The following is a 17043-nucleotide window of genomic DNA, read 5'->3' on the forward strand; positions in this document are numbered from 1 at the left end:
AAGGTTTATTTTGTTTTCCAATGTGTTGTCCAAGCACTTAAATGGCTTATGTTCCAGTTTATAAATAAATACAGCCCTTTACCTTGCTTGGTATTTCAGCTGTTTCTTTCATTTGAGTGTTTCCACTTTTTCCAATATTTTCATTTTACTGTGAGGTTTTATAATGATCATAGAGGCATGGCAAAAATTTTAGGGCTCTTTCCCAGCTCCTTTTTCTCTGTATCTTTCTCCGTGTGTGTGTACTCTCTGTGGAGGGGAGTAGGTTTTTTTTTTCCTCTACCCTTAATTCTGTTATGTTTGATTTTTTTAAAACATTTTTTTCTTTGTTTGTTTATGGGCAATTATTGTCAAAATCTGTACTGCTTATTTTGTAACACTTTCAGGTTACTTGATACTGATTTATAAGGGTATTTCTAACTGTTATTCTGTGAAGTACCGTATGGACATAAATAGTGTGTTTGACAAAACTGTTTTTCTATATTCAGTATGCTTCTGGACCTTGCAGATGTTTCTGTTGAAAGATGGGGCACGTGCAGCTCATCTGTAATGATTCTCAGGGAAACTGTTTTGAGAGTCCTGGCTTAATTCTCAAACTGCAAACACACCACATTTGTAATCCTGAGCATGAATTTTGCTGTACAAAGGCGAATCATTTTAATGTATTTAAAACTGCAAACACAAAATCCATCCCAAGGCATGCTAAACAGAAACAGAATCAGATTACCAGAAGTAATGGAAATAGCAGTTGATTGTTAGTTTAGTAACAAGGGCCTGCAGGATTTCTAAGGAGCCCTCACTATTAGCATTTAACCTTTTCTTTCAGAAATACTGAATCCTGCAGTTCTGCAACAGTAAATATTTTGTAGAATTTTCTTAGAAGAGGAGAGAGCAGGGTATTTCTGGTATTGATAGAAGTTAGGAGAATTGCTTGGTTAACCCCAGAGGTGAATTACTAAAGTGACAGAGCCTGGCTGCTCTGCTTTTCCTCCCAGCCCCCCTTCTTTAGCTGCTGTCAGAAAGGAGGGGTCCTCCCTTCAGCCTGGCTTTAAGGAGAAGCCTCTTCAGGCTGTGCCAAGTGGCAGAAGACTCTGGGGAAAGGAACAAATCATTCACCTATTGCTGCTCCTTGTTGCTTCAGAGACTGAGAGGGGATTGCTGGCTGGAATACAGGGGATTAAGCTATTAGCCCTGCTCAGCTCTGTTTTACCTAAAATGTCCTTAGGCCAGCCTGCTTTACCAACCAGAAAACACTGGAGTGAATAGCTGTTAAATTGAGCTTGAATATCACTATATGACACGATTTATTCTGTCCGTGCTGGGCTTCTTCTTTTAGTATCGTTCTCTGGCCTTTTAGAGTTACAAGTGCAGTGAGTTTAGACAAACTGTCAGCTATAATTCAAAGGAAAATTTAATTTTAGTGTGTTTTGGTTTTTTGCCACACCACTGGCTTTAGGCTTAATGTTTAAATAACTGCTTATGCTGTACATTCAGAAGGTTTTAGAGCACCTAATTTGGGCTTCTGTCCTGAATTTTCTTCTGTGGTATGGTCTCTCCCTACCCACTGATTATGCATGAAGAGACTATGAAAACTTACTGTGATACCCTTATACATTTTTACATTTAAACTAGACAAATGCCCTTTTGATGGAGTGGAGGATTTTCATATGTAATTTTGGCTTTCCAAAATAAGCAGAAGGGATCAGTATCTATTAGAAGAGATATCTGTGAAATAGCTGGAAAAGTGCTAAAGCATATTTTGCTGCATTATAACTATATCAATAAACTTGATGATATTGTGTGACCTTAAAGTGACTGGTATAGTTTCTTTAAGATTTACATCTGGAGCAACAAACAATCAGTGCAAATGGAAGGAACTAAGCTTAAATTAAGTAATGCTGACTCAGATAAGTATCTGTTAAACATAGCTAAGATAGTACATTATTTTTAATGTAGAATATTCTACAGTGTGTGGAAGTGGCTCATCAGGATTGTTGAGTCTAACTCCTGCACCTATGGAGGGCACCCCAAGAATCACACCATGTGCCTGAGAGTATTGGAATTCTTACCTTTAATCTTGGCATGTAAAATGGAAGAAACCCCAAATTTTGGAGGGTTTTGTTTGGGGCTTTTTGTTTGTTGTTTTTTTTTTTCTTTAAATGTAATCTGCTTTTATTGCTTCCATTTCTTCCATTGCTTTAATACACAATTCATTAGAAAGAGGTTGGTTTGTAGCAGTCTTTGGAGTGCTCTGGTCAATACCTGTAGTTTTGTACTTTCAGTACAGAAGGTGTTCAGGTGCTCAGTTTTTTGGTTGAGTTGTATAGATAATACTTAGGGCCTATATGTTAATCATTATCATCAAATAAATGTTAAATTTATCTAGGGTAGTTTCATAAATACCTTTAGAGATGGAGAAAGCTTTCAAAGATAATTTTTAAAAGAAAAATGTTTTACAGTGAGAGGATCAGTGAATAGTAACAGATATTATGCAATTTATGTTTTAAAGTAGATTATTAGTACCTGTGACTTGTGTTGAGAGCAATTCAACATTACAGAAGGGTGTTGTCATGCCTTTCCTTCTGAATTTCTTGTCAATGCTTGCTTTTAGTGACATTTATGTAGATAAGTGAAACTTCCGTTATGTGAATGAAAAAATATATTTAAGGCATTAACGTTATTATTTGCACTTTGAACCTCATTTCATGTTATTTCCTGATTGTAATTTGACTCTTCAAAATTTCCCACCAATCCTTAGTCCATGGCATTTGAGTGTAATAGTTCTGTGTCTAGCTTGTTTCCTTGGAAAGATGCAGATGTTAGTCTGGCCAGAAAACTGAGTCAATTTAGCCAGTATGAAGAGAGTTTAGAAAATAAAATAATAAGAAACATTTCTGCTGTTTTTACTGTTATTGTAAGTGGTTTTCTTTTGTCCCTTTTTTCTTTTATTGTCTTCCAGGACAGAACAAGGAACTGTATTCCTTGGGCTCTTTCTGGTATTTTATTGATCATTACAAAAAAATACTGTGTTCCGAATTGAGTTTTTGAAAATGCAGGATTAGAAATAGAAAGTAAATGTGGAAGTTGTTCAGAGCTAAGCACAAGCAGTTGTGTGAGAAAGCCAGATAGTGTCTTCTTAATGTGCAGAAATGCATCTTTTGAGCACTTCCAAGTATTTTGCAAGAAAACGTTTGATAACAGAACTTTCCTGGAACATGTAATATTATGGTGGTTTTGGTGTTGAACATGGTCGTTGGGGCATTTCTTGCAACAGTTCTCTCTTGTTACACTTTGCTTTGAATAATGAATTGCTACAGCAAGTAGTTGAAATGACACTACTTGCCAAACCTGCATGAGTAATTTACTAACAGGAGCCAAGAGGAAAATGATTTTAGTCGTTAACTATCTTAGCTGAAATCTTGACTTCTGTCTCTTTCTATCATGCTTGTCAATAGATTTTTATACAATAATTAACAGATTTTGCACATCACTTAGTCTGATTCTTGCTTCTGGCCATAAAAATGTTTGTGCAGTTGCTTCAATGTTCTTGTCTCAGTTCTGACTGATCCAGTGTACCAACTTCTGTCCCTCAAGCTTTTTCCTGTTGTCTATGCATAGGATTGTATTTGAAGTCAAAAACTCCTAAAGCAAAAAATAATTTTGCAACTAGTATTGCAGTCTCATATAGGCTGAAAAGATATGGGATTAGTAGATGGATAAATATTTTTTTCTTTGTTTTCAGACAACCTGGGTTTGGAGCATCTAAAGATTAAGCAAAGCCCAGCTTTTGATTCAAGGTTGGCTTGAATAAAAATTTTGGAATCTTGAAAATGAAAGATTCTCTGCTTTCTGTTTTGTGTCATAATAGGCACCAAACTGAGCTACATTAAAATTGGAGTAAGCAAGCATAAAATCAAGAATGGAAAAGGAGTGAGAAACAGGAATAGAAGATATTGTATTATTTCTTGCCTATTATCACATGCAGGAGTAAACTAGGCTTACATAATTGAGGAGCAGGCTTAGTGCCAGCTCATGTAACTGTAGGAGCATGATAGGTGTGGCACACCAAAGGACAAGTAATTATTAAATCCGTGGGAGAATTAAGAGTCATGTCCTATTAAGGTCTTAATAAAGATTGTAGAGCAGATAAAATAAAAAATCAATAAATTAGCATATATGGGTAGATTTGACTATCTGTGGCCTCTTTGTTTCCCAACCTATCTCAAGTGTTTCTGCATAATTTGGGACTGAACGTGAAGAGTGCTTGATAGGTGCAAGAGAGATGCTTCCTCTTTTCCTCATTCCACAGAGCTGTACTGGATGTCAGCTGTCTGCATGGTGCAGGGGATGTGGCCTGTGCCTTCAGAAGTTTATACTCTGAATCTGGGAGGTTGGATCACCCTTTGGAGGAAGGTGCATTTCATCTGGGCTGAGGTTATATTTAGAGCAGGAAGCCTCTCTCAAGTCTAGAGTGTCTCTTCTGTTGAATGTCAACTGGATACTTGTACAGAAGACTAAAAATGAATTGTGAACATGGCAACTGTTATATCTTGCATTACGCACAGCAAACAGGTTTGCTTTTGGTATTTCCATGAATTTTCTTTTCCTTTCCTCATCTGTGTGTTCACGTTGTTGTTTCTATTTATCTTATTTTGTTGCTGTTCATTGCAATGCCTGTAGAATCATACAATTTAGGAAAAGACCTCCACGATCATCAAGTCCAACTATTAATCTGACACTGCCAGATCCACCAATAAACTGTGACCCTAAATTCCACAGCTGCAATGCATCCAGCACTGGTGACTTTACCACTTCCTTAGGCAGCTTGTTCCAATGCCTAGCAACACTTTCCATGAAAAAATTTTTCTTAAATGCATTCTATACCTCCCTGGTGCAACGTGAGGCTATTTCCTCTTATCCTCTTTCTTTTTCACATGGGAGAAGAGAGTGATTCTCATCTGGCTACAACCTTCTTTCAGGTAATTGAAGAGAACAAGGTCTCCTCTGAGTTTCCTTTTCTCCAGGCTAAGGAATCCCAGCTCCATCAAGTGCTCCAGCTAAGGCTTGTGCTCCAGACCCTTTTCCAGCTCCACTGCCCTTCTCTGGACATGCTCCAGCACCTCAATGTCCTTCTTGTTTTGTGGGGCCCAAAACTGAGCACAGGATTCCAGGCGCAGCCTCACCAGTGCCCAGGACAGCAACAATCAACAATCACTGCCCTGGTCCTGCTGGCCACACCATTTCTAATCCAGCCAGGATGCCTTTGGCTTTCTTGGCCACCTGGGCACACTTGGCTCATGTTCAGCTGCTGTCAACCAGCACCCCCAAGTCCTTTCCCCTCAGGGCCACTTTCCAGATACTCTGTCCCCAGCCTGTAGCACTGTCTGGTGCTGTTGTGACCCAAATACAGAACCCAGCACTTGGCCTTGTTGAACCTCATACCACTGGCCTTGGTCCATCAGTCCAGCCTGTCCAGCTCCCTCTGCAGACCCTTCCTGCCCTCCAGCAGATCAACACTCCCACCCAGCTTGGTGTCACCTGCAAATCCACTGAGAGTGCTGTTGATCCCTTCATATCAGATCATTGATAATGACAGTAAACAGGAGTGTCCCCAACACTGAGCCCTGTGGAGCACACTTGTGACTGGCCAGAGTTACAACCATGGATGTAGCTCCATTCCCCCTACTCTCCCTGGGCCTGGCCATCCAGCCAGTTTTTTACCCAGCTGATTGTACGCTGGTCCAAGTCATGAGCAGCCAGTTTCTGCAGGAGAATGCAGTGGGAAAACATGGCAGAGGCTTCACTGAAGTTTGGGTCAACACATTGACAGCCTTTCCCTCGTCCACAAAATCATGCTGTCATAACAGGACATCAGCTCCATGGCCTTTGCTGGCACCAAGGTCAGTGACAGGCCTGTAGTTCCCCCAGGCCCTTGTGCATGGGGTTACATTTGCTGACCTCCAGTCACCTGGGACCTCCCCAGTTAGTCAGGACTGCTGGTAAATGATGGAGAAGTGGCTCTTTTGCCAGCTGCCCCAGTACCACTGGGTGGATCCTTTCCAGCCACAGAGACTTGTGCTTGTCCAGGTGCTGTAGCAGGTTGCTGACCATTTCCTCTTGGATTACATTGGTGTCCCCTGTGTGGAGCAGCTCTGCAGCTCTCACCCTGTGAAACTGAACATCACTGATCTCTCCTACCTAAATCAGAATGAAACATGTTGATCCAACATCACGCACAAGTCATTACTGAGAATTGACATTTTTTCTGTCTGCCGATTCAGAAGGCAAATACTTTAAAGGAGAGATCAAGATGTTATTTATTAGTGTTGGGGTTAACAGTGTTCATTCTTTCTGTTCCTTTAACTTTTTTACTGTTGGGAGCAACATGAGAACCCTGCAAGACAAAAACTGTGTAAACTCTGTTCAGCTGTAAGTTCATGTACATACTTGTAACTACTTGTGTTGCAAAAGTAAAAAACAAATTAAGTATTTTTTGTTTTCACAAGGCAGGCACCATGCCCAACCCTCTTAAGTACAGAGTTATGACATTTTACCCACCATAACTTTCTAGGAAATTAATTCTAAGTAAATAAAATAACATGGCTCCCAAATTGTCCCATCTGTTATTAATAATTCTATTCTTTTAACTTCCATAAAATAAATTATGTTGAATGTTTTTTCTCAGCCAAACAGATCACTGGACACTTTCACACCACTTGTAAAACTTTTGAAAGATATGTGATATACTTGAAAAAGATGCTGAGAGCCTTTCTTGACAGTGGAAGTCAGCAGCATTTGTAATTCTTCAAGTATTTGTAGGAACATGGGGCATACCTTTGTTGTTGACGTGGGATTGTTGAAAAAGAAACAGGCTGGAGAGATAAGTCTGACATTATTGATTATGCTGCTGAAGGGCAGCATAGCAAAAACTATATAGCAAAAGTTTGGGGGTTTAGATGAAATCAAGGACTGCTCTGTGGCTAGATTGAGTATATGAAGAATATGTTAGTGCTGATTGTTAATGAAAGAAGTAAATAAAAACTGAAAAGAGTCATTAATGGGGCTTGCTTTCAAATTCATCTTGTTGAAAATACAGTTTAAAGAGTAGGTCTTTCACTGACTGTTCACATCTGGGATATGCATAATAAAAATAACTGCTGCTGAAGCCACTGGTGCAATCTGTTATGCTATGAAGAGATTAAGACTTGGCAATTCGGTTAAGTAGAGACGCTGCTTCACAAAAGTCACCATATGTAGGTCACGGTTTTTTAGTGTGTTCAAAGGCTCTTTGTGTTTGGGAAGTGTGATCTGCATCTTGTTCTACAGCCCATGAGTTTCTAAGGAAATTTTTGTTAGCTCTGCTTCTTCAGGGCTTTATTTTTGTTTGGAGGGGACTCTTTTTTTTTTTTTTTTTTTTTTCTTTTTTTTTTTTTTTTTTTTTTGTGTGTGTGTGTGTTCCTCTCTTTGTGAAAGCTACTAACTGTGCTCTCCTATGTCAGGAAAACTGTGTCTGTTCTTCCAGCATTTAATTGACGTTTTCCTACTGCCATGGGTACTTTCTGTCATGTATATAAACTGTCACTTTGTCTCTGACTGGTTTCTGCAATTGTTTGAGAAAAGAAATCACTAGAAATGTCTTTCAAAGGACTTTTGGCCGAATTTAATCCATATTCCTGAGCTTCAACTTCACTGATTAAATATTTATAGCTGTGATTTATTGACACCGAAGAAGATTTGGCATGAATGAAAGGAAGTAGAATTGCAGTTGGGACTCTGGCAGTCGTGTGTGTCATGTTAATATTGGTTGACACAAGCTGGGATAGCTGTGCTTGTTTTTTAGTTTGTCCATGGTGTTACAGCAGTATTTATTCCAGGTGCTACTACTAGAAACAAGTCAAAGAATATATTTATGTAGTTCAGAAATGAGTTTGTGTTTTAATTTGCTTGTATTTTAATTCTCTTGTCAGGACTGTTGGCTGCTCAATATGTTGTCCACTGTCTAGGGAGATCCCTAAGTTTTCTGGTATTATAAATGACTGGACACAATTAACTAAAAGACACAATTAACTATTTGTATTAATTTTTTGTTTTGCATTTGTTTTTGTTTTTTAGGTGCATTTTCCAGACACAGAGAGAGCGGAATGGCTCAACAAGGTAAGGAGAAACATTGCTCTCAAATTGGAAGGGGCAGGAGGGAAGGCTGATTTTAAAACAAAAGGTGAGGCAAGAATCTGAGAACAGAGTAGTTTTAACTTTATTCTTTATACACTTGAAGTCTCTGGTTGTTGATCCAGTTAGTCACAAGAGAGATTAAATTTAGCTTCATGGTCCTGAAATTGTGAGTTTTATGAATGATTTAAAGTGGCATTACAGTAATGACAGCTATAATTGTGTAGAAGTCATAGCAGCTGTAAACACAATCTTTAATTTTCTACTTGTCTGGGATACTTTCCAGTTACTGTAGGTTCCTGACCTACAATCTAAAAATAAATGAAATTTGCAGTTTTGATTTGTGTGTGTGATAATCTAAGATATAAATCTATGTAGCTTACTTTTTAAAAAATATCTTTCATTCAAAGAGCATAGAAGAACATGAGTTAATTGGAAAATAGTAAGAAAAAAAAGCAATATAGAATTTTCAGATAGAAAATTCAGATGCAGTGAAGTTCTGATTTTTTACATTTATAACTTATTCATGTATTTAAGAACTGTACTTCCATGTAGATTTTTTTTTTCTCCTTAGACTGTAAAACAGATGTGGCCTTTTATATGTCAATTCATTGAGAAACTCTTCCGAGAAACCATAGAACCAGCAGTAAGAGGAGCAAACAACCACCTCAGTACCTTCAGTTTTACAAAGATTGATATTGGTCATCAGGTCAGTGTCTGGTGAGGTTTTTTAAGAGACCCTGTTTTACACAACATTTTCATGTAGCCAGTTCGAATCGGCACAGAAATATTTCTCAGTGCCCCTTGGTCTTAAGCCTGATTCTGATTTCTGTTGTAACATTAAAATAAAAATGTGTGGGTTTTTTAGCAGAGGCTTTATTGCATTTCCTGGGATCTATGCTTCAGAAACCTGACTGAGAATTTGGAGATGACTCAGTGTAGCAATGCCTGGTCACATGAAGAGCTCACAGCAATGTGATTTTAATATTCATGCAATATTTAATGTTCATGCAATACTTTCCATTAAGTGAACAGGGACCATTATCCTTTTACCAGATGGTCCAAGTGCAGTTTTCTTGTCACAGATGCATTCTAATCATGCTGTGTGTGGAGTCAATGATAGGGCTGCTGGCTTGGCTTTTCAAGGACTGCACAAAACACAGTATAAAGGGGTGTACAGATGTTTGTCTTCTCTTCCATCCTGTGAAAGAAGGGGTCTGATATCTGCAGGAGAACCTGTCTGACCAGTGCAAGCTGAGAATGATCCCCTCTGCTTGCAGCAGGTTCTGCACTAGGTAATCATCCCTGCATTAACCAGAACTTTAGATACAGTTTAACAGCTTTTGTTTGAAGTTGTCTTTCATGTTTCTATTGCTTGTCATAAATTGAATTTCAAATAAGGATTTAAAAATCAACACCCCCACACACCCTCAAATGTTAGGAAACCTGAAATTAATTTTCAGGTGTGATAGAGGGGACTTTTTTTCCTCTCTTTGTGACTCTATTTCATGTAGGTTAAAGTTCATTATGCTTTACTGCACCTTCTGTGTGTTGGGTTTATTATTTTTTTAAATTGTAAAACCTTTTACACAGGGCCTTTGTCCTGCCCTAGATATATTTGTATTGTAGACTGTAGCATTCCTTTTAAGATATACTAATTTTAAGTAGGTTTTAGCTCCCAGACCTCTGTATGGTTCTGCAGCTGAATTGAGTAACCTTGGACATGACAAAGATATATTCTTACTTTATACTGCAACCTTGATGGAGATGATTGAGCTGCACAGCCCCAGCACAGCAGTGAGATTTTGATTTTGCAGAAATTATCAAAAAGGTGTAAATAGAAATACGAAAATTTTTCAAGAAAGGAAAAACTCAAAAATGACGTTGTTAGTCATCCACTCCTGCCTAGTGTTTGATGGATGTTTGGGGCTTGAGTGTGTAATTGATAAGTGTTAATTCTGTGTGAGGGAGAGAGGGGAGAGTGTGAACACAGTGATTTAGAAAGATAGCACAGAGTGGTTGACGCAACTTTTTATGGGAATTACAGATTCTTTTCCATCTATTCTCACTAATTTCCACTTAAGGCAACTGTGTTTTTGTGAACTAAGTTTAGCTTGTTGTTGTAGTTACACAGAAAAGAATGCTTTGGGAGTGTTAGACATACACCTCTACAGAGAAGTCAGTTTATGCAGGGGAGAGGGAAAGCTTGATTATTAAATATTTTATAGATCTTGAAGTTTAGTGGTCCATACCCAGGGTAATTCCAGAAGGATTGTAGTTAATTGGATCCCAGCAAGGTAATTTTTACCCTTGAAATAATAATTTGAACTAAATTGATAGCCTTACTTCACACCTTTTAATGTTTATAGTAGGTTCTTAACTTCAGGCATGAATATACCTATATTAATCTTTCATTCAAAGTTAAGAGTTTAATATACTTCTGTAGAAGAATCCAACTTTTACTTGCTTCATTGTTCCAGCCTCTGAGGATAAATGGTGTAAAAGTGTACACTGAAAATGTGGACAAAAGGCAGATCATTTTGGACCTTCAAATCAGGTAAACTTTGTTACTATATTACACTGGGGTCCATGCTTTATAATTTGCACGTTGCTTGATTTGGCAGTTATGTTGGCCTGAAAGGAGAATCGTTCATTATGCAAATATAGTTAGTTCTAATGGTGTATGAATGGAGGAAGAAACTGCATGCTGTAAACAGCAATGAAATATCAACTCTGTGTGGTTTCGTCATTAAAGTCATGTTTCTTAATAAAAAAATACTTTCCAAAGATAAAGCACTATCTTTGACTTTTTTCCTTAGTGCTTTAATACTTTGCCATTAAATGTAGTCTGAAATCTAAGATGTAAGATTTTTTGAGTTTGTTACTTGGATTATTTTATAAACATAGTATTAGAAAAAATAATGAAAGCTACAGAACGATTGGTGTTTACTTTATCAGAGTAAATCTATGTATTATAAAATGCCAGAATCACTGTGCTCCATTGCTTCAGCTTTCTTTGCTATTTCATCATGACTCCTTTTATATGGGTTTCTCAGTAGGTCTACCCTATATTTACCCAAGTCATTCTCAACACAGCCTGCAGTTGCAGAGTTTTTTGAAAGTTCAGTCAGTGAGCCCAGCAATGTTTTTATAATTGATCATCATAGGTCTGTGCTACCGTGGCTACTTTTGCCTTCTTGTGGGTTATGGAAAGGCCAAATTTGTCAGTCACTGACAGTCCAGCAAGGAGCAGCCTTCTGTGCTCCTCACTGCTTCCCTGGCAGGAGCCAGGAGGGTCATCAGGCGGCTCAGCTTCAGAGGCACTTCCAAAATTTGAACGTGGTAATTCTTAAATTTGAATTATTTGTCTAAAGCTCAGCAATGCTGAAGCCTTTGCTGCATTGGCAGAGCTGGGCAGGCCCCAGAGTGATAAGAGAAAAGGTTGCTGTCACCTTCCCTGGGTTCCAGGGCAGGTGGGGGCTACATCTGTGAGCAGAGCCCAGTCTGTATTGAATCAAATATTTTTATTTCTGTAGGAAAAAGAGAGCTGTCCAAATCAGGGATTTGTGTTGCTGGACCAAAACCAGCAGGATTGGCTCTTGAGAGCTTATTTCACTGGATGAATGTGTTAGCCCTAATGGAGCAACTTCCTTCAGTTTTCTCTTTGTCCCTACATCTGACAGCAACTGGGAGAACAGCCTCACCTCTTCAGAGATAAGCCCTCAGGGAAATAATCTTGTCTGACCAAACAGTCCATAGAAATTGCTTTTAAGAATCTGTTTCTGTTCCAAAACCACTTCTTCCCTTTAAGGCAGAACTATTCACAGGAAGACAGAATAAATCTATTAATTTTTTTTTATTTCTGCTTATCATCATGAATTAGATAAAAGTAAAAAGGCTGGTAGGTTTGTACAAAATTTCAGGAATAATGTCCTGTTACACAGACCTGAAGGAGATCTTTACCCATATGTCTCATTTTATTACCTTGCAACCTAGAGAAGTGGTCGACAGCTGCAATAGATTCCAGTTTAAAAGGCTGAAATAAATTCCTTGAAGTGGTTTAAATAACACTAATAGAGCTGGGTCACTTGGGTGCCTCTTGAACCCAACATCCTGTCCCTACTGCCAGTGGCACAGGCTTCCAGGAAGAAAATGGAAATGAGTGCTCTGGGGTGGCTATCACAGCTTCTAGGAATTAAGGCTTAGACAAAACCATCATCAAAGGAAGTCCTGTTTCATATTTAAGACTTGTGCTTGGCTTCTCCTTCAGAAAGGGCTCTTTTCCAAAGGTTTTAGTATGCAAGTTTAAGACAGAGAGCCCCCCTGGCCCCCTGTACCAGTTGTTACTGCTTGATGTTGTTGTTTGCTTTTCAGCAGTTTGATTTATATTTCCTCTGAGAGTTTTATCACTGGGATTTTCTGTCATAACAGGAAGAATAAGTGCCTCTTGATACATTTAGATAAAAAGTTAAATACAGATACCAACCCTAAATTATGTCTTATATTGCAGTTTTGCAAGATTATAAAGAGCAGTCTCACTGCTGGAGAAAAGTCCATCCTTTGGAGTATTTATCCCTGTAGATTTTAATCTCCAGTTAAATTAATTTGTTATAACTTTAATTTATTTCTAAGTTTAAAGTTAGGAGCTTTCTATAAACCCTTCATTCTCTAAATACAGTTGAAAAGGACCTCTCAAACAATCTCTCTAAACATTCATAAGAATAGTTGTAGGAAGCCAAGCCCTGTGGGGCATGTGGTGAGGGAAGGAAGGAAAGATTTTATTTATATTTTTTTTTCAGTTTAAAGTACATTAATTCTTTTAAGAATCCCCTTTTATCCTGCAGTTCCACTATTGTGGCTTCTTTTAGCTCTTTCTGCTGTCAGTTGTTTGTGGTGGGGTGTGTGCATTTGTTTTGGACCTTCCATAGTGCATTAAAGTAGTTTCAATGTGTCTCTAAAACTCTAGAGTATTTTTTTGCATCATCGTTGTGGTTTTTTTTTTTTTTTTTTTTTTTTTTTTTTGGTCTGCTTTTAATTTTAATTGCAAAAGGAGTGTGTTTTGGTTTAGTTTCTATTGTTTCTGCAAGGATACTGAGTGCATTACAATCATTGCTTCAGAGTGTTTTTCAGAACTCTTCAGAGCAGGTTTTGTGCATCACTCAGGGTCCAGTTAAGAACTTCACTCTAAGTAGCTTGAATAACTAATCCACAAAGCACTCACTGGAGAATGTGTTCAAAGGTTGAGTTTGAGGACCACATTTGTGAAGTGAATGCTTTGCCTTTCTCTTACTGTGGAGTTTATGTTAAAAAAATTATCAAAACTCATTACAGTTTAAAAGTCTAGTTCTTGATGGGCAAGGGAAAAATTTCAACCACTTGAGCAAATGAAGATAAAATCTTGAGAAATTGTTAATAAAAAGAAATCTTACCTTTGCTAAAGTGTGTGAATGTAGTAAATACTTGGATAAAAGTTATGGATCAACAGAAAACAAGATAAACTCAGTCAATTTAAATGTGAACTGTAGCAAAGAAATCAAAGAACATTAAGAGATTGAAGAAGACGTTGTAAATAGCCTGAGTTTTTTCAGCTTCTCATGACACAAAAAAATTGATGCAATGAAAGAGTTTTAGGCTGCAGATTGAAACACATGACAGATTTTTTCAAACGTGGAATACTTGAATGGGAAGACTCACTACATTATACTGACAGAGGACAGATGTAAAAATAGGGCCTAAAAACTTTCTAAAAACAATTAAGATAGTCCTGTGTACAGAACCACATATCACTATAATATAGGAAATATTTTTGCCATAACCTTTTATTTTTTCTTCTGGGTATCTTCCATGGGCTACAGTGACCACAGGCAGTACATCACGCTTCTCTTTTGATTCAGTACAGCTGCTGTTAATATTCTTACAAGAGTGTCCTCATTCTGTGATCTATCTCAGCGTTCTGTACCTTAAAGGGATCATAAATATTTCTGGGATATTATGAACTGAATGTATAGAATTTGCTCTTACTAAATGAGGTTTCAAGTTGAGCTTTCAATATGGTGTATTACAGTGGAATTGTGTAGGCATTGACTGTTAATGGACCCAGCCAAATATCTTGGGGGATAAAACCATATTTAGCTTTATTATAAAGTTAAATGTTGTTGACTTAGTCCCCTCAAATGCAGTTTGTTACTATTTTTACTCCAGTTTGTCATCATGTTGTTATGGATTTCAAACAAGCATATTGCTTCCCTGCCTTCGTAACACAAATAGTTCTGATGCTGCAGAGTGTCGAGATTGAGGTTTCAGTTGCAGGTTTTAATTGACCTTGCTTCTCTGTGTCATGTTGTTATGCAATTATATATATATATATATGTGGGAGTGTATTTATATATATCTCTACTATCTCTATATATAGTTAGATAGGTTAAAAATAGAAATTACATCGTTTTAAATTGTTTATTAAAAGTTACATACCTATTTTTAAACTGTACAGTCACACTACATTCTTTCCAAGGAAAGCAACTGTCACCTTCCTTTGACATAGACCCCATCACGTTGTTGTCTTCCAGTTCCCCAAACTGGCCATTAAACAAAAAAGATTCTACATAGTGTTGTCTTTTGAATAGTTGAAAATAAATTCCAGTGATGGATGTTTACAGGAAAGTCCTTGTACTATTGTTTATTTCTGTTTAAGGGATTGATTAGATTTGTATTTGTTGAAATCTCAAAGACAGCACCACCACACACAGAGCAGAGGAGGATGCAGATGATTTGGATAATGGATATGTGGAATGCAGCAGCTCTCACCTTGTCTTTTCTTTTGGTAGTACTTTGTGCCCCTCAGGCTCAGGGGAAGGAAACAGCAATCCTGCTGTTCTGCTCTTACTGTAGGAGTAATTTATTCTACATTGACTTGAGCCTAGAATAGCCAATGAGAAGAGAGCAATTCCATTTGTTCACAATTCCCCAGACATTTTTGTAATAAGATTACTTCATACTCCCAAACACAGCTAACAGTGTTTCACTGTGCAGGCCAGGTCTGAGGAACTAATGTACAGAAAGCTGGGCTCTGCTGCAGAATCTGGAACAGGATGCCCTGCAGAGGAAACAATTTCCCCCTCCTTTCAGCAGCGTGTGGCTTTCATCTGGCTCATCTCCATCCCACTTGGCTCCTTCTTCCATTTTCTTTATCTGGGCAGTCTGTTCAGAAATCTCTTCAGGTTTCATTTGTGCTTCTGTTACAGCCTCTATCTTCTTAGAGAGTGTCCTAGCCCAGCTCACCTCTCCCTACCTGGAGCATGGTATTCAGCCTCTTGGGTTTTGCTTTTAGCTCTCATTCTGTAGAATCATTGAGTAATTCCATGCTAAATCAGAGTTTAAAGCTTTCTTCCTAAATTTCTTGTTGAGTCTTAAAATTAGTTTGTTTCAGAACCAGTGTGTCTCCCAGAAGTGCCAGCTATTGGAAAAAAAAGTTTGCTCAGCTCTGTTGGTACATGGTTGACCTGGATGAAGGTTCAGGGAAAGCAGTTACAAATCCAAGCCTGAGTTGTGTGTGAATAATCTTGTAGCCTTGTAGCATAGCAAAATAGATGGGACTTGTTTTTACCAACTTTGACAAATCTGAAATACAGGGCAGCATCTGGAAAATTTCAATCACTTGAACTTGCATCCCCAAAAATGGGATGCAAGAACTGTTCAGGGAAAAATATGCATCGTTTTTAATGTCCTCTAATTTGCTTCCTGCCTTCTCTCCCTTCAGAAAGGGCTCAACTGTTTTTGGCTTAGAACTTGCTTAGAAGATCATTCAGCTCAGCATGCCCTGCTTCTTGAAATTCTAAATACGACTGGCTTTGCAAGTCTGTGAATGTTTCAGACAAGTTTCATTTTTAGCATAACCACCATCTCTGTCTAGTGCTTCTCATGATTATGTTAGATGTGAGTGGATTTGGGTACATTTACAATCAATGAGATCTGTGGAGAGCTTTCCTGAAACGGAGTATGAGTTCTGTGTCCATTATTTCCCAAAAGTAGGGCCTCTTGCTTGTTTCTTATGCATCCTTCTGGAGATGGTAGCAAAACTAGGTATTAATTTGAGTGATTCTGATGACAGTGATGTTTTGAAAGGAATGTTTAAGCAAACTGACATTGTTTTATGTTCTAATATTTCAACAGGCATTTTTTGTGCATACACTGGGAGACAGAATATGTTGTCATGACACTGCAAAACAGAACAGTTTATTGCAATTTAGTTTGTAAAAGTGAAATGTGTACTTTCTTTTTTGGTTTAGTTTTGTTGGAAACTGTGAAATTGATTTGGAGATCAAGAGATACTTCTGCAGAGCTGGTGTGAAAAGCATACAGGTGAAGTTCAGTTTTTTTCTTTTGATTTTCATATCCCTAAATCACTATTTTCTGATTAAATCATCTGTGAGAAAACAACAGTAATTGTGTAGTTTTCTAGCTCCCCCCCCCATTTGAATAGTATTGATACTGCATTAGAATTTCAGTAACACGACTTAACATAAGAAAAAAAAAATCCTTTAAGATGTAGAACAAATATGTAACATTTACTTCAGGAAAACCTAGAGATAATTTCACATCAAGCTGATGTGATGGGTTCAAGTGATGTGCCTGTTTTTAAAGGCACCATGGAGCTTAAAATTTTATTTCATGCAATATCTAAACATCAGATAGAATTACTGGTTTAGATGCAATTGCTATTAGTAGCTTTGCCTTCTGATATTGTTTCTGAGATTTCCTGAACTTTCTGATAACAGATCTCTCCATAAGGAGCAGAATTAGCTCTTTTGCTTGTATGTCTTGACATACCTGTAAGCATTTACCTGCTTTGCTCCAGTACCTGTGGTGCCACTGTGCTTC

General features: G+C 37.9%; 1 protein-coding gene across 3 annotated transcripts in view; it reads left to right on the forward strand.

Annotated features, from left to right (window-relative positions):
* ESYT2 (extended synaptotagmin 2) overlaps positions 1-17043 on the forward strand; it is an 81081-nt gene that overhangs the window by 22499 nt on the left and 41539 nt on the right. For all 3 annotated transcript variants that reach the window (XM_041408528.1, XM_041408529.1, XM_041408530.1), the window contains exons 2-5: positions 8110-8151; positions 8741-8875; positions 10647-10723; positions 16452-16524. In XM_041408528.1, the coding sequence (XP_041264462.1) occupies positions 8110-8151; positions 8741-8875; positions 10647-10723; positions 16452-16524 (327 nt within the window). The remainder of the gene's footprint in view (positions 1-8109; positions 8152-8740; positions 8876-10646; positions 10724-16451; positions 16525-17043) is intronic.

The sequence above is a fragment of the Onychostruthus taczanowskii genome, unplaced genomic scaffold (genome assembly GCF_017590055.1).
Source record: "Onychostruthus taczanowskii isolate IOZ18803 unplaced genomic scaffold, ASM1759005v1 scaffold3, whole genome shotgun sequence".
Lineage (NCBI taxonomy): Eukaryota > Metazoa > Chordata > Aves > Passeriformes > Passeridae > Onychostruthus > Onychostruthus taczanowskii.